The following is a 23,195-nucleotide window of genomic DNA, read 5'->3' on the forward strand; positions in this document are numbered from 1 at the left end:
TCCATTAGTACCAAACCATCTATTGGGATATTCTCGGTTCAAATACCTCGTTAGTATTTGGGCATTATGTCAAAATAAGCGTTAATCACATTTTTTATTAATCAAGAAATGTTTACTTTAAATCGGTATAACTTAGAAACGGGTAAAGTAAATAAGTGTGAGTAAATATCAAAAAAGTTTTTAAATAATAAGTACTTTTGTATGCGCGTATTTCCAAAGTCTCTGCAATCGAATAATTTTTCGACGCGTCGTGACGCCCAGCTCTTTGCAGGCGTCGAATTTTTTAAACTTTAGGAAATATCTACTTGACCCCACACTTTGACTACTTTTTACATAAATGAAATATTTCTTTTCGTTTTGGAGTTATTGGCGTGCGGAGTTTTAAGTGAAAAACCCTATATATATATATATATATATATATATATATATATATATATATATATATATATATATATATATATATATATATATATATATATATATATGACATGATACAGAATTAAATCCCCAACCCCCTAAAAGTGCTAAATACACGAAGCATTAAATATTAACTACTTCCATGGGTCCATAATAAAAATTCCCAATTTTAGTAGACATTTTCCCCAAGACGTGTTTTTCCGCAAAAAAATACAAAAGTTTATTTTTCTCGAAAACTACTCAAAATTTCGTAAGCTATATAACAAAAAATAGTCAAAAACCAGCGTATAATGAGAATTTTTTAAAATATTCATGAGTACTATAAATAAAATATATACTTAGGGTCAACGCTTTTTGTATTTAACTTTTTTTCTTCAGTATCGTACTTATTGGGATAAGCTGTAGGAGCATCTTAAATGCACCACCTTTTTCTCGTAACGGAACAAACAATCTTTGCGGTTTTATAAGAATGTCAAAAAAATAAAAATTGTTATAGATCATTTCTCATTAATGATGTTTATTCTTTTGCCTTTTCATCAGTTCGCTTACTAAAGAAAGAAAAATTCGAAAACCTTTCCTTTTTCGTTTAGTCCCTTACACGAACTGAACAAGGAAAATTACACGCTACCCAACAACGTCGACACATCGGACTTAACCGACTCGAAACTTATGAAAACCATATTGGAAGCGATACGCTTAAAACAGAAAAAGAAAAAGGGCACCAAAGCCGAAGAGGTCCATCCCCACTTCAAAAGAAACTCGACGATAGCCGAAATGGAAACGGAAAATATCAACATTCAGGCGCCGACCGATCCTGTGGGCGTTCCTGCGACCTCGCAGGAAATATTCAAAGATATTTTCGAAAGATTGCGAAATCTCGGCGAGAAAGGCGCGCAAATTTTGGAAAAACTGAATCAGCAATTCGTCGGAGTGAATAAAACTCACGAGCATTCGTTCGGCACCAGGGGGCGCCATTATCACAAACCCGTCGTCCAATACAACGAGAACATCGACGACGAGAAGCGTCGCCGTCGCAGGGCCGTCGAAACGGCCTACCACGACCTCAACGAAGACGACGGAGTCAACGATCGAGGTATTGAGGAGGTGAGACATTCGTTCGCCTTTATTCACTTAATCGAAAACTTCATCTTGCCAAGAATTCGCGTATTAGTCGCGTTTCTCGATCTCTAATCCCCTAATGCACATTTTTTTAATCAATTTATGATATGATAATGATGATACTTTTGTTATTTGGCCTCATGGTCAAGAATCCCTAGTAGATTTTCTTAGACAATACACCCTAAAATACGTTTTACCACTGAATTAGAAACTAACAATAACCTCCCATTCTTAGATATTCTTACCTAACATTAGGTCATTTGACGAAAGTCGATTTGATCACTAATAGTTTAATTTATCCAGGTATAACAAAAACTGGTTAGTCGGGAAGAGCTATGGGTTCTCCACTATCACCAGTCATCCCGAATATATTTATGAACGCCTTTGAGAAGAAAGCTCTCGACACTTTCCATCTAAAACCAAAATTATGCAAAGGCTACGTCCATAATACTTTTATTTGGCCTCATGGTCAAGAATTTCTGGTAACATTGGGTCATTGTGTTTACAGAAAACCTACGCACACAGACCGATAACTTAATGCATGGTCACATTATCATCCGGCCCAAAAATCGTCGTTTATCAACTTTCCTCTTTACAGAGCCGTAAAACTATCTCAACCCGATTCACTGAAAACAGAATTAAAACACCTTACCTTTGCTCTTCTCTCTAATAATTTCCACATTAAAGATATTAACCGTTCCAACACAAAATACACTTCACCTCCAATAGCAATTAGACCGAAAGCAATCCTACACTTGCCACTGTCAAAAGTTCGAAAGAAATATAACGTCAAAACCAGATGTACCACTTGTTCAAAACTCTCTCAAAGTCTTCGATCCTCGAAAGACAAAATTCCATTTGAGATGCCAGGAGTTTACAGCATTCCATGCATATGCGGCAACATTGGAGGGACCACATAAAAAATATGAATTAGGCTCAAACAACGTGAAAGAGCCTTAAGACTAAGGCAAATCAGCAGTTACCGAACAGAATCACAAAACCGAAAATAAAATTTTATTCGATAAAACTAAAATTCTTGCTTGAAATCAATTCTTCCACCAACTAAAAATCTATACGTCTCACCAATATGGGAATCAGTCATCCGAGACGGTGTTTATGCTCCTCTCCCCTCAAACAATATATAAGCAGGTACAGAATAAAAGGCGAACCAGTTTCAGTCAATCTCTGACGAAGCCAACAGGATGATTAGCGATTTCGACTCAGCCAAAACGCAGGAGGAATCCGGAAGATTTTTAAAAAGTATTACAATAGTCAGTAGAAATTTCTTTGAAAAAAAAATCTTTGTTATTGTCTACAAAATTTGGCGATAATTAGTTTAGCACGTCCAAATATAATTATTACTTCGTCTAATAAGCGATAAAAGAAAAAAATATCATATATTCATCATCATCATCATCGTGTAGATGTTCGCTTATCTGTCCATAACAGACACACCCTGTAAAATTTTGATTAAGCGATATTTTTGCTTATTGCGACGAATCTCATGCATCTTCCGGATGAAGAATTTTGTCAATAGGAGGATAATTTTCTTAAAGAATACTTTGCCACATCCGATCCTGCTCAGTTTTAATAGGTTCCATTCCGAGGAGGAAACTTTAAATTTCTGCGGAACTTCAACTAGATACCTCTAAATTTCGGACACTTACGTTGCTTCGTAGAGACTCTCCGAAGAAAATCCAAAAATTGTAGGCAACATGGCCGCCGGGAGTCGGATCGGCTCGATATTTTGCGGGCAGCTGCGGACTGCCTAGCACTAGAACGGAGGAAAATTTGAAGCACGTGGTTCTAACCGTTCGAAAATTATCCGCCCTCAAAAACTCCCCCAAAAGTCCTCTACGAAAAACAGAGAACAGATAAAGAAGGTTTAGTCTCGATTCTCGAGGCATATTATTATCTTGACGGGTTTCATCTAAGACTGTTTATTAAAATTCGATTGTTTATCTGTGGGCCTTATTATTGAAGGGATTTACCCCGCGTCCCGACGGCATCGCCGAACACAGGGGCGTCATTAACGAGACCACGGATAATGACATGAGCAACAGCGAGTTTTGGTCGTCGTTTTCGAGTTCGGAAGAAGCGCTGTTGAATTGCGCGGGTTTGATTCTAAATTTGCCCCTCACGCCCCACCACAACTGTCGCCGCGAATTGAGCGAGACCCAAGCCGAGGAGACTTATCTGGCCAACTCCATCACCTACAGGTAAGGCCCGTTTGCCGGGTTTTCCTCGACTTTTTGCGCGAGTTAACTTATTCGATACGACAACACCGTTTTTAAATATAATACGAACTTAACAGTAATGAACCTTAAAATTAACATAATATTATCCTACTGACTGCGCCAGTTAACTTATTCGATAAGACATTTTTAAAAAGTAATTTTTATTAAATGATGAACATAGTTGACATTAACTACAATGAGTAGACAAAAATATTAAAAGCGTAGCAGCGTCAGCTTTTCTGGCGTCAGCATTCCTAGACTTAGATGATGACATAACTCTTCCAGCCTTACGAATACCGTTAGGCTAGCACCGGTTGCTAGCCTTCTTTCTTCTTAACATTGGGCGGCATTTTCTGTAGATCAGGTAGCCACCGGAAATCACCAGCAAAATGTAGTTCATAATTGTCCAAATCGATGATTTCTTCAAGCGGAGTAGTTCGCTTGCTTATAATTGCACGATCCCTTAATTCTTGAATATCTTCGAGTTGAAGTTTTTCTAAGTGAATACCTAGATTTAATGTAGGTATTAAATCGTTATTTTTTATTAAAATCGGGATATAGTATTGGCTTAAACGTGGCTTTTGGCTCCGTCGATTGCGGATGACACATCATTGATTGAATCCGAGAAAGATCTAACGAATTTAAATAAAAATGCTGTCACTACACTCTCCATGATTGAACAGTGGTTCTCTGCAAATAAAATTAAATTAAGTTTCGATAAAACAAAATAATTTTCAATACCAATAGAAGAAGTAAAAAATCTGAACCGGTCAAACTCCTTGGTGTTTACCTAGATGCGTTTTTAACCTGGTCGCCTCATATAGACTACCTGTGCGGTAAATTGTCTTCTCAGGTTTTTGTTCTGAGACAACTGTGAGGTGCCATCTCGCAAAGCACTCTCCGTATAATTTATTTTGCACTGTTCCACAGTGTCTGGTAGAGTGGTAGTTTAATAGATTTAATTTTACTAACTAAAGAAGAAAATTATCCCTTTTCGATAAAAAATGTGCCCCAAATTTCAGATCATTTCACTTTAAATACTGAAATAATTATGGACAATGAAAAATATGATGGATTGATAAAGATTTACTGGCTGATTTCTAACATTAATCAAAAAGTATTGTATTTCAATATTTTATTAAAAAAATATCTTTGAAGTTTTGGCTCCCTTGAGAACTATATAAATAAAAATGCAAAAACCAGCATGGTTAGCAGATACTGTGGAAGTTCTGATTTAGCTGAGAGATAAAGCTTTTAAAAAGTACAAAACTACAAAAACTAATTGTCATTGGGATAGCTATAGACAACTGCGAAACCAAACTAACATAGCAATTAAAGATGAATATAAAATATATCTAGAATGTGTCTCTAATGAAAGTAATAGTAAAGTTCTTTGGAAAAAAAATAAGCAAGTTTGTAGTATTCAATCATTCGCATCTAGTTTAGATTTCATAAATATAGAAATGTTGGTAATGTGCTGCCCCAGAATTCTATTCTTACTAATATACGAGCCCTAACAACTAATTGTTCGGACGATGTAAGAAATAATCAGAAGACATATTTATACTTATTTTAAATTGATTTTTCTTGCCTTTTCGATTGAAAAATGAAATCGCGCACTTATTTTTATACCAAAAAGTGCTATCGTAATGAATTATTTTTTTATTTCACATAAATTACATATCAAAATATCAAAAACATACCGAATTTGCTGACAAATAAATATTCGGACGCACTTAAATCTTTTACTTTAAAAGTAACATCACCTTTCGCGGCAATAACAGCTTTTATTCGTTTTGGCGTGGAATCTACCAAAGTCTTGTAATATTCGGGGGTGAAAGTGTTTTAATGTTGGAACTGTACGCTGAGGATTGTTACGCAAAGTCTTTTTCATCCGATGCCATAAAGTTTCAATAATATTCAAGTCGGGGCTACTTGATGGCCACGATAAAACTTTCATAGTATGGTCCCCAAACCACTATTTTGTTGTTTCGTAGTATTCATTTCATTTCCAAAAGTCCGTTCTATTGTGGAATCAAACTTCTTGATAAAATTTGTTGGTATTCACAGTACCATCAATGAATTGTGGAAGTTTTACCGTGCGCTTTAGATAATGGTTGTGAAAGGCTTCTGATTTTGTACGAATCACCCTTTTTCGAAAATCGCCTACACACACATCAAATTTTGATTCGTCGCTGAAGATAACGTTCCTCCATGTTTCCGTTGTCCAGGATATTTTAGATTTTGCCCAATCCAAACGTTTTTTCTTCTGAATAGACGTTAATAATGGTTTTTCCTTTGCCTTTAACATCATAGAATATCAATAATTTTTATATTGAAACAGGAAAAATTATAAACTTACCTTATAAAAACCCAAACCAGACTTATGCATCCATTGTCTACAACATTCCCTGGAGACATTTAAGTTTGCCTCGTGATTCCATTGGACTTGAATTTGTTGTAAGACGCTTCGTCTGCTAGTTTTCCAAGTCTTGACCAGAATACGACGATCTCTTTCAGTAATTTTACGGGGTCGGCCTGAACTTTTATCACGAACGTTAACACTAGCTGTCTCTTCATACTTTTTTATAATATCCCCGACTGTTGATTTTGCAATACTCGAGTCACTTGAAATTTTTTGCATTGATTTACCTCTGCAGTACTGAGATATGATAATTTCTCGAACTTTTCTGTTTATTGCAACACCACGCGTCATTTTCTTATCAACTATTATACAAACTTGAAAGATACAACCCGAACTGACATCTCATTTATCTAAGCACACTACATTTTACCATCAATGCATGGGTAGCATTGATTTCTTGGTCAATATACATTCGCGTCCGAATATTTATTTGTCAGCAAATTTGGTATGTTTACGTTATTTTGCTATGTAATTCATGCGACATAAAAAATAATTCCGAACATTTAGTTGTTAGGGCTCGTAGTAAAGTCATGCTTCGTGGAAGGCGTATTTCCAGATGAATGGAAAGTTGCACGTATTACTCCACCTCCCAAAAATATTAAAGTAGATAGTTTTAATGAATTAAGACTCATCAGTATTTTGCCTGTCTAAACTCCTAGAAAAGATTATGAATAACCAAATACGGAAACTAATAACGTTTTGCCTTCAAACCAGTCAGGGTATCGGTCTGGATACAGTTGAGTAACGGCGCTTTTGAGTATTACAGATGACATTATAAAATCAATAGATTCGGGTCAGTCATCCGTTTTAGTGCTTTTGGACTATTCGAAGGCATTCGACACTATATATCACGAACCCCTGTTTGCTATTTTAAATTATGTCGGGTTTTAGGGTGTTGCGATAAAGCTAATAAAAAGTTATCTTGATGATCGAACGCAGTATGTTGAAACAAGTTTAGATCATTCGGCTAGAGAAACCGTTAGTTGCGGTGTGCCGCAAGGTTCCATACTGGTGCCACTGTTATCTGCATGAAAAATGTTACAGGATATTTTTATGCTGATGACACCCAGGTATTATATTCGTTCGACCCCTGTACTTGGTATACGGCTCAAAAATTGGTCAATGCAGATTTTTCAGCACGTCATGGATTGTTAATTAATCCAAGTAAATCATCTGTTATGCTCTTTGGAAAGAATAGGGATCTTTCGGTGTCTCAACTTAACATAAAAGTGAGTGGCGGTTTTAGAGAGCAAGTTGGCTATTTACAAAAGGGATCATTTTTACTTAAAGTTGCTTTATCCGCATCGCCATTTATTGTCTGATGCTCAAAAGATTAAATTAAAGGATTCTCTAGTGTTAAGTTACTTTAACTATTGTGACATTTTATATGGCCCGTCCCTAGATAAAATTGACACATATAGAATTGAGAGAGTACAAAAAATAGTTAAATGAACGTTGTTCAGATTTTCACATAAATATATTTAAATGACAGCTATTTCGGCAACACCGTGCCTTTATCAAATGCGAATATCAAACGGTACCGATGTTTATAAATACAAAACAGGTAGTAATTACTTAATGTGAAGTATTACGTCGAGATTTAACAAGGGGGATCCATTCAAATCCAGTTGGTCATTAAGTAATACATTCGAATCTCTCATCTTATTAATCTCCATAGCTTCTCTTAAGGTTTTAAAACATTAACATACATAGGAGAACCTAGTAATAAAGTTTCAGATGATCTCTCGAAATGTGGTCTCAAAATTGCTTTTAAAACTAGTAACACCCTAGGAAAATTTGTTAAAAACAATAAATCTACATCTAATAGATCCCAGAATTCTGGAGTCTATAGATTAATTTGCGGATCATGTTCTAAGATTTATATTAGACAAACAGGTAGATCTTTCAAAAAACGTATCAACGAACATCGACGATCATTTAAAAACAATAGTTCAGATTCTAATGACGCTATACATTTAAATTTAGACAAACACAATTTTGACGACAATTTCGATATTTTACACACTGTTTCAAAAAGTAGAAAATTAAATTTACTAGAAGCTATGGAGATTAATAAGATGAGAGGTTCGAATGTATTTGAACTGGATTTAAATGCATCCCCCTTGTTAAATCTCAATGTAATACCTCACATGAAGTAATTACTACCTATTTTGTATTTATAAACATCGGTACCGTTTGATATTCGTATTTGATAAAGGCACGGTGTTGCCGAAACAGCTGTCATTTAAATATATTTATGTGAAAATCTGAACAACGTTTGTTCTTATTTAACTATTTTAAATGGAGTTTCATCAAGTAAAAGCCACTTCAGTACGAGTACAAAAAAACTGTTTGCGGTTAATTTATGGCATAAGAAAATATTTTCCAGTCTCACACAAACTACAGGATGCTAAGTGGTTGAATATGCAGAATAGGCGTAGACTACATTCCTTAGTATTTTTTCACAACATTATTTTTAATAACAGTCCTCCTTACTTGACAAACAAAATGACATATCGGACAGATGTTCACAGATTGAACGTTAGATTTAGGGGTCGTATCTCTCCACCACCACACAAGACGTCTGTTTTTTAAAGAAGCTTCTCCTATAACGTTTATAAACTTTACAATACCGTTCCTCTCTCTTTAAAAGCCTTATCACCATGAAACTTCAAAAAAAAAAAAAAAAAAAAGCCAAGAAATGTTCAGCCAACAAGCAAATTGCAAGTTCAGTCCTAAAATTTTCTATTCAATTTTTAACACATTTTCTTTTTTTGTAAATTGTAATTTGTTAAATTGTAAATTAGACATTGCATTGTTATTATTATTATATGGGCTATTATTGTGAGGGAACGCGACGGAAGTCGAGAGAGCCTTTAGATTTCAGAATATTGAAAAAATTGAAAATACTTACGTTATCACGTATGTTTATTCTCCAAACTTTAGTTGAAATCCACTCACATGACTCGAACAGCTGACAATATCATAACATTAAGATCGAAGTTGTGTACTACACAAAAAATAAACTTAATCTAGATTTGTATAATATTTTTTCAAACACTTTTTTCGGTCCAAAAATATGGATGTTAAATGACTTTCCATTAAAAAATTCAAACAATTATCAGCATTGCTTCTATTCTATAAACGAATTTGTTACACATCAGGCACAGTAGATGTAAGTTGTTTTATAAATTAATTATTCTTAGAGTGTACCTATGTATACAAAGTTTTACTTTCTGGTTACATTGGTTTAACTGTTTACGAGGTTAGCGGCAAAATTTCCCGGCCTGACATAGATGCAGCTTATTAACAGCATTTTAAACAAGACGTGTCCGAAAAAGTGTCGCAAATATCGCAAATTGAGTATAGAGCAGTCATAAAGTTTTTGACAAAAGAAGGGTTAGCACCTAAAATTATTAAAGAAAGGCTGTGTACGGCCAAAGTTCTCCTTCTTATTCTGTAATGAAAGAATGGTCAAAACGGTTGCGGATGGGGCAGGAGTCCCTTGAAGATGATAACGGAAGATATTGTTGCGATTGTGGAAGGGGTGGTATTGAGTGATCGACGTTTAAAGGTCAAAGAAATTGCTAAGCTTTCTGATACAAGTCTTCGTCATTTAGGTAGTCCAAGATGGGTTCCTAAAAACCTTTCGGCTATTCAAAAACAACGCCGTGTCGAGTGTGCGCGATCTTTTTTGGAACTCTGTGGGTCGGAACCGAAGCCTGTGATAGAAACTATTGTGACGGGAGATGAAACTATGGTTCTCTATTATGACCCTCTATCTAAAAAAGAATCAATGGAGTGGCGCCTTAAAGGTGAAGGACCTCCAAGAAAATTCTGTCTGCCAGTCAACAAAAAAGGTGATGGCCACGATCTTTTGGTATTGTGAAGGAATTCTTTGGATAGATTTTAAAGAAACTGTCAATGGTAAATATTACGAATCATTATTACACAAATTGCGAGACTGCATACGTGTAAAACGTCGAGGAAAACTGACCAGAGGCGTGCGTCTTTTGCACGATAATGCACCTGTCCGTATTGCTGGGGGTTGCACAAGCTGCCATTTTAGAGTGAGAGGGTTCCAACAGTTAGATCATCCTCCCCATAGTTCAGATATGGCCCCCCAGCGACTATTATTTGTTTGGATATTTGAAAAAGGACTTACGTGGATCGCGGTTTAACGACGAAGTTGAGTTAAAAGAGGCTGTTTTAGCTCATTTTGCAGACAAACCAAAAGAATATTTTTTTAAAAAGATTGAGTTGTTAATAAAGAGATGTTATAAGTGTATTGAAGTTAAGGGGGATTATATTGAAAAATAAGAAAAAAATGTTACTCTACTTTGTTTCTTTCAAATTCAGGGCGGCAAATTTTGGCGCTGCTCTCGTATATGTAAAATGTATGTACTCTTCCTGACTTCAAAAATACGTTTTTGTATTTATAAGCGGTCAATAATCGATTATTTATTTATTTATTTATTATTCTGTAAAAGTAATTTCGTCCATATCACTCCACCTTTGTATTTTTCCTCTCTCACGGTTTGTTCGTTCGTTTAGGGTACCCGTCAACGGTTACTACTTCTTCGTCTTCAATAGCGAGAACGAAGTGCAACCGAATTACATACGAGTTCAGTTCCACTTGAACAAGGCGGTGTACGACGTTTCGAATCCGATCGCCTCGTGCAGGAACAGTTCGGACGTGTGCGAGGTGGACTTGAACTTTTTCTCGTCGGAAAAACTGGTGCTGGAGTTGCCGGTCAAAGAGAACGAGACCCTGTGGAACGAAGAGTACATCGTGGAGTCCGAGTGCGAACCCAGAACGGCGCTCTACGCGATTTGCGTCGTTACCGTTCCCGTCCTCGTCGTTCTGTTCGCGTTTTCGTGATGTCCAGAGTGATTTTTATCGCCAAAAAATAAATACCTAATCCTTAAATTTTGTTTATTGAAATCGCAAATTTTATATTAACTTTTTCCGAATCGTAAATATTCATGACTTACGGCTGGAAATTTTATCGGAGAACAAATACTTTCGAAATTTTCTGATATTAAAAAATTAATAAATCGTACATTTAAAATATCGAGTTAGTATCAAATTTTCGAGTTAACAGATCAAATTTTACCTTAAACGTTTTTCGAAATTTTAAAATTTCGAGTTGCACATAATTTTAAAATTTCAAAATTTCGAGATAAAGCACTAACCGTTGCTTTAAACGATTTCTGAAATTTAAACATGTCGAACTGTAGACCAAATAAAATTTAAATTCCCGCTATAAAAACAGTAAAATCTTCCTTAAAAGTTTTCTGAAAATTTACAATTTCGAGTTGAAATTTCAAAATTTCAAAAAACAGAGGAAATGCTGCCTTAAAAGTTTTATGACACTTTAAAATTTCGCGTTAAAAGAAATTTTATCCGAAAACAAGGAATTTCGGAATTTCCAGATGAAAGATGAAATTTTGGCTTAAACGTTTTTTGAAATTTTAAAATTTCGAATTGGTGAACAAGAAACTTCAAAATTTCGAGTTAAAAGACGATATTTTATCCTTTAGTTTTTTTTAATTTCGAATTGTAGAAGAAGAAATTTCAAAATTTCCAGACTTAAGATCAAATTTTGCCCTAAATGTTTTTTAAATTTTGCATGCGGACGCGAAAATTTGGACTAAACATGTGACGCCATTTCCAGATGAAAGACGAAATTTTGCCTAAATGTCTTTAAAAATTTTAATTTGTAGAAGAAAAAAATTGTAAACTTCGAAGTAAAAAAGCAAATTTTTCCTTAAATGCCTTTTTAAAATTTTAAAATTGCAACTTATGTCTCGAAATTTTACCCGAGACCAAGAAATTTCGGCATTTCGAGATGAAAGACGAAATTTTGCCTTAAATGTCTTTAAAAATTTTAAGTTGTAGAAGAAAAAAATTGTAAATTTCGAGGTAAAAAAGCAAATTTTTCCTTAAATGCCTTTTTAAAATTTTAAAATTGCAACTTATGTCTCGAAATCTTACCCGAGACCAAGAAATTTCGGCATTTCGAGATGAAAGACGAAATTTTGCCGTAAATGGTTTTCGAAATTTTAAAGTTTCGAGTTGGTAAAAAAGAAATTTTAAAATTTCGGTTATAAGAAGAAATTTTGCCCCTTAAAGTTTTTTCGAAATTTAAAAATTTCGAGATATAGACTAAATGTTGTTTTAAACGATTTTTGAAATTTTAAAATGTTGCATTCTGATTCGAAAATTTGGAATAAAATTTCGACTTGCGACTTGACAGAACAAGAGATTTTGCCATTTCGAGATAAAAGAATATAACTTTCGCCTCGTACTTCTTCTGAATCCTAAAATTTCGAGTTGTAGAACAAAGAATTTTCAAATTTCGAGATATAATGGTAAAATCTTCCTTAAGCGTTTTCTAATAATAAATAATAATAATAATAATAATAATAATTTATTTAGTTAATGATAAAATAATAACGGTGCTAATAAAAAATCACAGAATACAACCAGTTTTAATTTTTTAAACGCTTTACATTTTTATATAAGAAAAATATAGTGCAATAAAATTGACATATAATTATTTATTTATTAGGTGTCGTTTTGATTTTTCCACGCGCTTGGAGGGAAAATGAAATGAAAAATGAATATAGCATATTATGCTAAATTAAATTTAATACAAAAAAATATTAAACAAATATGTACTTACCGAGTGGTATCGAAAAATAATTCGACATATTTTATGTATATAATCCTATACTTAAGATACTGTCTCCGTGAATCTGCTTGAGTTACAGGGTGATCAAAAACTAACCATACAAATTTGAATGAAAAAATGTTGAGTGATTTTTTGAAACGAAAATAAGCTATTTTTATAGTGCAGCTAGTTTCATAAAAAAAATGATACGAAAAATTCCACTTTATATTGGCTATCATATCACATTTTGATAAAACAAAGTTTGTTTTCACCTCCTATTTATGCAAACATTTTGAATAATAAAAATTAATACGCATATTTTTAAGAGTTACCATAAAAGGAATTTATTAATTCTATTTTTATTACTAAAAACTCTTGCTTTAATCGGCATTTGCTGTTCTTTTGAACTCGAAATTAGTGTAAGCAATAAGAGACAACCTTGGTAAATTTGTGAAGATATCTCGCAGAAAATGTTTATTAGGCTTATATAGAATTAGAGTATTTAAATTTTTTTTCAATTTAATATTGTTTTTCGTTGGTTAGTTTTGTCATTAAAAAACGCTTAAACTAAACAGACTCAACTTTTATTTATTTTAAAAATAGAAAGATAATTTTTAAAGTTTTAAAAAACAACTTCAAAATAATTAGGTTTAGGCAAATGCAAGACTCATCTAAATTTGTGTAAGATGGTAGATCCCCATCATCCATCATTCGATATTTTACTATAAATAGGACATAAAGAAACACTTGCAAATAATTTAATATCTCACAGCTTGAAGTCTTGAATACCTTGCCATAGCTCCTCGTTGTTTTGAGGAATAAAATTTCACCATTATCTCCTATATGACTAAAGTGACCATTTATTCTTTAACTGAAAACGGGACAAAAAAATTTAAGCTTCAGGTTAAACGTCTGGCGGGAAATTCAAATTTTAAACAGTATTTTTTTAAATTGTAGCCAAATTAGGCAAAATTTAGATAGGGTTTTCGATTTCGCGGCAATAAAAAATATTTATTTACGTTACTCTAAATCGATATTTAAAAACCGTTTGAAATTTAAATTTCCCGCCAGACATTTACATTTATCCTTCAGGCTAACAAAGAAAATAAACACAACTTTTTAATTTTCTTTATTTAGAATAAGTGTTACTTAATGGAATTATACACTATAATTATTTTCATATTAATTAAGTAATTAAAAAAATAATAAGTAGTGAAAAATTAAAATCAATCACCAGCTTTGCTAATCAAGGAACTTTGATCTGTCAATAATTATTAAAATATATGCAACGCATTTTTTTTAAATTGTTTTTATACTTTTCAGAGGAACAAATTTGCTTTAACACGTTGACTGCCGACTACGAGATAACTCGTAGGTAGCGATCTTTTCAAGGACGCCAACTACGCCATTCTTGTGTTGCTACGATTAAACTTGTAATATATCAGTGCTAATATCGATAGATGGCTTCTTGGGAAAGAACAAAAAATCAATGTTGGCTTGCATGAAAAGACAATTTATTTGAAAACGAACATAAAAAATGTAAGTGTAAGAATTAAGTCAAATTACAGAAGTATAATAATATTTACTGTTTGTGGAACTTTTTAAAACAATCTTCCACACACAGAGCTGGCTTTTCACTACATACTGGACAGTAATAACGCGTTTCTCGGCGTTTTTTCCTTGGTTACATATGCGACATGGTTTCGTTGGACGCTGTTTTTTTTCGGTAGGCGGTAAACTCTCTAAATAATGGATACTTTGCAATTTACTCTTTTTCGTAACGTGTTCAATTTCTTGTCCAATCAATGCGAGCACGAATTCCTCTCTGAACTTTATCAGTTTTATGTTAGAAGATGTAACTTTTTTAAAAATTTTGTGAGCATTGTGGATGTAAATCTCTATAATGTGCAATGCAACCTTTTTGGGCCATCTAATAGTCTTTCTTAGAGATGAACAATACGAAAGCATTTGATCTGATCGATCAATGTTCGGTTTTATAGAAATTTTTCCATTGCCACTTCTATCATTTCAACAACATGCATGTTTGAAATGCAAAGGACATCTCGCTTGTCTTTCCATTTGCAAACAGTAACAGGACCATTTCGCTGCCAATTACACTCCCCTTTTTTCAATTTACGATTTACCAAATCTCTAGGGTTCCCTTTTCTGTTATTTCGTAGGGTTCCACACACATACGTTTTTCGTGTATTTAGCAGTTTTGTAAGTGTAACAGAATTATAAAAATTATCCATGAAAACCGCGTATCCTTTATCGAGATAGTCCTCAAGTAAATGTAAAACAACATCAGTAGTGTGGCCTACATTATTGTCAGTTTTGTCAGATTTTCCACTATAAATCTTTATTTTCATAACGAGATGTATTGGCGGAAAATCAATCTTCCCCGCCATAGCATCATAGACTCATCAATACAAATATTTTTATCTGGTACATAGTTGAAATGATTTAGAATTGGTCTTACCTTGTATAATCTGTCGGTAGATGGTATTGAGTTATCAACCAAATGAAAATAACGAAGTAACAACTGGAATCGATTTCGATTCATACGTGAGCGCCAAAAGAGTACATTATATAGCTCGTTTGTGCTCCAGTAATGTTCAATTGATGGAAAAGAGCAAGGTCCCATTTGCAGCAGAAGTCCAATAAAAACTTTCATCTCAGCAACACTAATGTTTTGCCAATTTGATAACCTGTTGGTTTTCTTTATTGTTGTGCGTTTTTCAATTTCTTGCGCAGCATATAAATTACTTTGTTCCACCAGTAATGCAAGAAAATCGTCCGAAAAAAATAAGTCCACTAGCGTTTGTACTGTAAAATTTGTCGCAGCCAATTTCACACCAACCTTTTCTTTGAAAATAAATAATTCAGGACTCTGTTGAGTTTCTGTCCACAAATTATCATTCGCATTTGATGTTGTTGCTTCAGAATCATCGGCGTTATCTTCAGGTTCCGGATCATCTTCAGATTTTGAGACTTCATCTTCACTATCACTTGAATTCTCAATTTCACTTTGAGTCAATGGTCTTTTCCTATCCATATTGGGTTCTTAGTAAGAACACACAAGAAAGACGTAAGTAATGCGCTCAACAATGTCTGAGATATAACTGACGCGGACGATGATGACGCAATGAATGATTCAGCATTAGCGAAGCGAAGTTAGTGCAGGTGTGCCTACGAATAAACTCGTAATTGGCTTCCGAGAAGAGATTACTGTTTCCGACGCCAACTACGAGATAATTCGTACAACATTTTTTTTTTAGGAAAATACGTTTTTACTCTTTTATTTTATAACTATGCTCTAGATTTAGACTTTTTAATAATATAATGTAATAAAATCAAAATTTCGTTTTTGGCCAGAAATCTGAAAATTACTGTGGCAGTCAACGTGTTAATAAAGTTTGCGATGACTTTAAATAAGAATAAAATTCTTGGCACGTTTTTTTTACATTAACCTTAGTTATCAACATCGCTTTCAACACTGGAACCTGTAAATGATTTTTTTCGGACGTCCACAGTTTGTTCACGAGAGAAAAGACTCTTTCTACTGGAGCATTTGTTAGAACGAAAGTGTTTGAATACTTCCACCCAACGAGTTTCTGTTGAGACTTTTAAATTACCCCATTCGGTAATTTTTTGGGTAGTGACGTAGTTTGAAATTAATGTGAATTCGTCAAATACTTCTGTATCTTTATTACAGTGAATATATCCCTTTTCAAACAATATATCCACTGCGTTTTGAATATCTTACCACGCGAGTACTTTTCTTAAATCTGCCCAATTAAATATCTCTATTTCTTTAGTAAGAAATCAAGTCCATTGTTCCAAGTATTCACGGCTAGTTTTATAAAATTCTGTTGTCCTATTTTTCAAGTCTTCATTAATATTAGTGCCATTATCTTTTAGTTTCACAATTAAATTACGAACAGTAAATGGAAGAAACCGGTTGATCTGTTTCTGTGCCAAATTGTCTTTGAGATGATTGATTTCTTTTGCCGCATCAATTGCCGATACAGTCTGATCCTCGGCCTTCAATACAGCTCGATGAAAACTTGCTGACCGAGCGTGTAAAAAATTAAGCCATAATTCTGACGTGGGATCTTCAAAAAGGTTTTTCAACAATTTGGGACATTTTTCAATGCTCAAAAAATAGTCTTTTAACGGTTGGAACATTTTTAAAACTCTCTCCAAAGCAGGCATAAGCGAAAGCCATCTGGTTTTACTGTAGTCAAGCATTTGGTGATGTTCTATTTCAGCTTCAGCGCAGAACTCCTTGAGAGCTTCCACCGTGTAAATATAAAAAAATTATTATATTTTGACAATAATGTTTTCGTAGTCTAAAGGTAGATCATCTGCAGCGGATTTTATTGCATTGTGAATTATATGGGCTCCACATCCAATACCTATCAACGGTTTTTTCAGAGATGATTGTAACTTGGCTAATACATTGTTAGTTCGTCGCCTAGCTGCACCTCCAAAATTGACATTAGCATTGTCACCACAAAATGCCACGACTTTTTTTGTCAAATTATTATCTATTAATACTTGATGTAAATAATCTACAATGATGCCAGAAGTTTCACCTGGTTGCTCTTGGATGTCTAAAATTTTTACTTGCACACCATAAGGATGAAAAAAGCGCAATACGAAAGGATAATTTTTTTTTTGTTTCCGTGGTTTGAAGCGTCGTTTAAAATTGTTATACAATTGGACTTATTAAGATCATCTTTTAAACTGTCGATCGCTGAACGCCCTAAAACATTTACCACAATAGCTTCGGTTTTTGTACGTGCGCATGTGAATTTCGGATCAAAACATGTTTGAATTAATTTCTGTGGTTTTCGTGTATGGTGTGATAAGCCCAGACGCCTTCTGCAGCAACAATATCCAAATCCTTTGAAGTTGGCGCGTTTGGGTTCTAGAAAAAGTTTAACATTGAAGAACTGGAAGCAGCAGCACGATCGGCATTTTTATGTTTTTCTGACTTCAAATGCTGTTCAATATCACCAGCACCACTACGGGAAACACTAAACTCTGTGCGACACTTTTCGCATCTGACATCTGAAGGAGTATTAGTTTGCTTAATAAAAGGGTATTTTGCTTGTAAGTTGACATTAAATGAACACTTGCGTTTCGGCATAACTATAGACAAAAATTCAAAACAATATAAAAAAATAATTATATAGCAGTTTATCACTAAACTACTTCACAAACGTTACCTAAAAACAAATCAATAACGAGAGTGCGTGCGCGTGAATAGCCTAATAAACAATAAACAGTAACGAACAGCGTGCTGGGGGAATCACCGATCGACAGTGATGCGAAACGTCTGTGAATCCCCGCCCGCGCGTGTTTCGTGAGCTACATGATTTAAATTTTCGCGCTGTTTCACAAAACGGGACAATTTTGCGTCCCTGAGCCTTTTTTGGGGACAGGTGACCTATAAAAGGGACAGTTCCGATCAAAACGGGACGTATGGTCACTTTATATATGACTCTATAACCAAAACTGCTGTTCTTGCGCTTAATAGTTACCAGCGTAAATAAGCCGTGGTGGCTTCTTCTTGAACCGAACTAACTGTTTGTCTGTAAGATGCCCTTTTGTTTTCAAACGTTTTTTCTTGTCTCCACCTTTTATTAATGGAAAAACGGTTGTTCTGCTTACATTAAAATTTTGATAAGAACCAAGCATCTTCTAACTTGGTCACAATTCTTGCTCTTAATTCTCTGCTCGCATGTGGGGCCATTTTAGGCTTGGTTTTATTTTCTAAAGTATTTGTAACAACGCAGACAATTTTTTTTTTGTTTAACATTGACAGTATTAGATATTTCAAAACAATGAAGTTTGGATGAGAGTCATATCATTTTTTTTATGAAGCCAGCAGTATAATAAACCAGAATAAACCAATAACTATAGGGTAGAGAATAATAAGCCGATAATCAGGTAATACGATTTCTCCGAAATTCACACGTCAATTATTTGGCTAATTGACGTCAAAGGGCGAAACATTATACTTCGACCCAGGGTATACCCCGATTATTCTCCTTTAATTCGCCGCTCTTTTTTTATTAGTTTTCTCTATTGGTCTGGCAAAGTGGCCGGTCTAATGCGTTTTTTATCGACGCCGGGGAAATACGGTCACGTGGCTGACGCACGCGCTTAAACCGCCACATTGAAAGGAACGTGCTGGGAAACACCTGGGGCGACTTTTTGTTCGCGTTTTTTATGTGCGGCTCGAAAGCGGCGGGGGCCGGTTTAATGTGCGCCGCGACGAGCGCCGCATTTATTTTATTTATTATGTCATCAAAAGCGTTTTAATGAAATTAGTTTTGTCAAAACATTCAGAAACCTTGTGAAAAGCTTTTTTTTTTTTTAATTTAAACTTGGACCGGGTCACGTTATCTTTTTTTTTAAGTCAAAATTGGGGTTATATTTTAAGTTTTTTTTTTACTTTTTAATTTTACAGACAATATTCATTTTGGAAAATAAGTGATTGCATGCCAAATGTTTCAGAAATTTTGAAGCCAAACTCAATTTTTTTTTAAGCTGGTATAAAATTAAAAACGGATCACCTTTTTATTAGAAAATATTAAATTTGAAACAAATGAGCCCATATCAACTTTTTTTTAAGATGCCATTCTAAAATTTAAAAAGAACTAACCTTTTTATAAAAAACTTGTATCATTTTTTTTTAATTTAACTTTTTTAATATTAAAAAAATTAAACAAATTGGCCTATATCGACGTTCTGCAATTATTACTAATTACACTTATTATACTTATATACAGTGTTTTTCAGAAATAAACTTTTATATCTGGAAACTAGAAGGGCTTTGCCAAAATTTTGAGTGATAGTAACTAATAAAATCTAGTTTTGGTACTTACTTTTGCATTAATTTTTTTTTAAAAAGTCTAAATTGTGTTTAATTTCTTCTGTCTTTCTATTGTGTTTTTTATACAAAATCTTTCAGAAATTTTGCAACCAAACAATAATAATGTTTTGTTTTTAAATGCTGCAAACAATAATAATGTTTTGTTTTTAAATGCTGCTCTAAAATTAAAAAGGAACTACATTTTATAATAGAAAAAATTAACTATTATAAGTAGAAACAAACTTTGGGGGAATTTTCAAAATATAACTTGTGAAATATACCCGATGACGTAATGACAGAATAGCAAAAGTTTTATCAACGATTTTTTGAAATCTAATTTGGGTACTTACTTAACTAGCAACTTTAAATTTTTGATACAACTAACTATAAAAAATCTTTCAGAAAATTTCCAGATAAACACCAGAAGTGTTTTGTTTTTAATTGCTGCTGTAAAATTAAAAAAGAACCAACCTTTATAATAGAAAAATTAACTATAATAGGTAGAAACTTACTTTGCGCTTTGGCAGAATTTTGAAAATATACTTCGTTAAATGTAGCGGATCATTTAAAAGTTCCGCAATGTCAAAACTTTTATCCATGATTTTTTTAATTTAATCTGACTTTAGCTTCAAAAAAGATTTTCAAAAAGGAGAAATTAATAATTTTACAAGTGTATCTAGAATTTTAAGTTCGATTTGAAACTTCCAATTTTTGATAAAACTAACGATGAAATATCTTTTAGACATTTTGCGACTACACTAAAAGTGTTTTGTTTTTAATTGCTGCTGTAAAATTAAAAAAGAACCAACTTTGTTTTACCGACTACACACACTTTGCGCTTCGTCAAAATTTTTAAAATATAGCTTAGGTGACTAAAAGTTACAGAAAGACTATTTATAGCATCAGAAATTTTCCATTGCATTGGCAATACTGTTATTAATGATTTTTAAAAATTTAACTTTCGCTTCAAAAAATATTTAAAAAAAGTCTAAATCGTGCTCAATTTTACACGTTTATCAAAAAAGTTATTAATTTTCCATTGCAAATGGACTTTGACGAAATTCAGGAATTTCAAAGTCAAACTCTAAAGGTTGATGCTGATGCAAAATTATTAATTATTAATTAATAACCTAGTATTACTGGTAGAAACACACTTTGCGCTTTGCCAAAATTTTTAAATAGTTTGTGATATATACCGGGTCACTAAAAAGTATGGAAAGACGGTTATTCGCAGTGTCATAAAGTTTGAATTCCGTTAGCAAAACTTTTATCAATATTTTTTTTTAAATGCAGCTGTTTCGGTAAGTGCTGAAAGTTTTTTTCTAACATGCTCCAAAATTGAATAAACACGCTTAAACACGACCAGAAAAAACTAAATTTCAAACAAATGGGCCCATATCAACTGTTGTAAATAGAAACACACTTTATGCTTTGCCATTTTGAAAATATACTTTGTGAAATATACCAAAAAGTGTTCATTCAACTTTGGTGCCAACTTTTGCTTCGAAGAACCTAAATTTTACTTAGTTTTACACTCTAATAAAAAATTTCAACTTTCTATTGGAACTTTTAGTTTCTGATAAAACTAATGAGAAAATGTTTCAGGAACTTCGAAGCCAAGCTAAGAGTTAATTTAATATATATTATTATTATAAGTAGAAACTCACTTTGCGCTTTTCCAAAATCTTGAAAAATATACGGGGTGCTTATCCGAAAGGTTTACGAATGATTTTTTTAAAGCCCAATTGTGTTCAATTTTACACGTTCATTTAAAATTTGAATTTTCTATTGGAACTTTCAGTTTTTGATAAAAATAAATGTAAAAAGTTTTTTTTAAGACGCCTCCTGGTAAATTTAAAAAAAACACAACTTTTTCAAAAACTGTTATAGGTAGAATTAAAATCTGCGCTTTGCCAAAATTTTTGAAAATATACCGGTTGATTTAAAAGTATTGAAATATCAGGAAGTTTTTTGTTTTATTATTTTTTTATTTTATTTATTTCTAATTTTAACGTAGTACTTATACACATTTTTTAAATACTTTTAATTCATTTTTGTCTTTTAATACCTTTCCTCGTAAACTCTAATTTATACGTCACATCAGTTATCTCATTAAACAATTTTTAACGGCGAAATAAATTCATGGGAATCGTTCGTGGCTTATCGCGATTACGGCCAATATCGCCCTCAAACAGATCCAATATTTGTTATTGTAAGGCAAGTCGGGCGAATTTGGGGGCGAGACTGCCTGACACGCACCCCTATCACTTCCGACCGGTGCCCCACCCTTAACTCGGATTATGCCCCATTGACGCGTCAAATCTCGCTTTGTTATCACATTAGGACAAGTGATTGTGAAATTCTAAGTATTAAATCTGCAGCGATGTTTACGGAAACTGACAAAGAGCGTCGGTTTTTATTTTTTCTTACGTGACAACGGTTAATCTCCTAACATTTTTTTTAAACGTCTAAAAGTAATTAAGAACGAGCAACCTCTAATCTGGAGATACGTTTTTACAGTGTCATAATAAAAATTGTAAGTTTTGAGATTTTAGAATTAATTTACACGTTACTACTAGAGTGCGCTAGGTTCACCGCATTCGTGAAAGAAATGTTTAATTTTTTGATTTTTTGTTTGTTTTTTTATTTTAAAAATCGATATCCCATTTTGTGCAGAGGTCGGCCATTTTGTTTTAATTTCTGCTGCAATGACTCAAGTGGCGGGACCTGATTATTCTCATACATGGCATACACTCCCTTGCATCACCGTTCCTAAACACTAGCATCGTCCCTTGTAACATCCCTCCTTCCTCTCTAGTGAAGCATTAGAGTGAACGTAATTTCAGAAAAGGACACTATCACGTGACCGATTGCCCGCGAATCCGAAGTCACTCGCTTGCGGCGAGGGCCAGTGGCGGTGCATTTAAAGAAGTAATTTCCCGTTAATCTCATTTTTTTTAGCCATATTTGTACAAATTGCTTGGAGATATGAGAATATCAACGAAGAGAGCCCTATAAAATAAACGCGCTTAAATGAAAACACAAAATAGAAGCACGCCACTGCTAGGAAACGAAGGGAACACCACCAAGTGTGTGGAATGTTCAAATCACCTGAGGCACCGGCGACGAAAGCGGGCGAAACATTTATCCAAATAAAGGAAGAGGTTAAAATACAAGTGTAAACACGGCTCAGATCGCAAATTAATTTATAAAATACGGTTAAATTATTTATTTTGGTTAATTATCTACATATGTGGTTTTCACTATACAGTATGCTTGTAAACAAAATAAAATTAACAGTTTGCAAAATAAAGTAGAGGTTATTGGACATGATATAAGGAACAACAATTTAGGATATTGTTTAAAATAAAAAAAAACTTCGCAGCTAAAGTATTGGATAAAGATATTGATAAATCATATTGCTTATATAATAA

The 23,195-nt window shown here is 33.5% G+C and overlaps 1 protein-coding gene across 5 annotated transcripts in view; it reads left to right on the forward strand.

The window, feature by feature from the left end:
- LOC132701659 (uncharacterized) overlaps nucleotides 1-11,478 on the forward strand; it is a 39,927-nt gene extending 28,449 nt beyond the window's left edge. For all 5 annotated transcript variants that reach the window (XM_060669768.1, XM_060669778.1, XM_060669753.1 and 2 more), the window contains exons 6-8: nucleotides 1,008-1,521; nucleotides 3,520-3,755; nucleotides 10,753-11,478. In XM_060669768.1, the coding sequence (XP_060525751.1) occupies nucleotides 1,008-1,521; nucleotides 3,520-3,755; nucleotides 10,753-11,080 (1,078 nt within the window). In that variant the 3' untranslated portion in view covers nucleotides 11,081-11,478. The remainder of the gene's footprint in view (nucleotides 1-1,007; nucleotides 1,522-3,519; nucleotides 3,756-10,752) is intronic.
- The last annotated feature ends 11,717 nt before the right edge of the window (nucleotides 11,479-23,195 follow it).

The sequence above is a fragment of the Cylas formicarius genome, unplaced genomic scaffold (genome assembly GCF_029955315.1).
Source record: "Cylas formicarius isolate icCylForm1 unplaced genomic scaffold, icCylForm1.1 PGA_scaffold_10__41_contigs__length_53128322, whole genome shotgun sequence".
Lineage (NCBI taxonomy): Eukaryota > Metazoa > Arthropoda > Insecta > Coleoptera > Brentidae > Cylas > Cylas formicarius.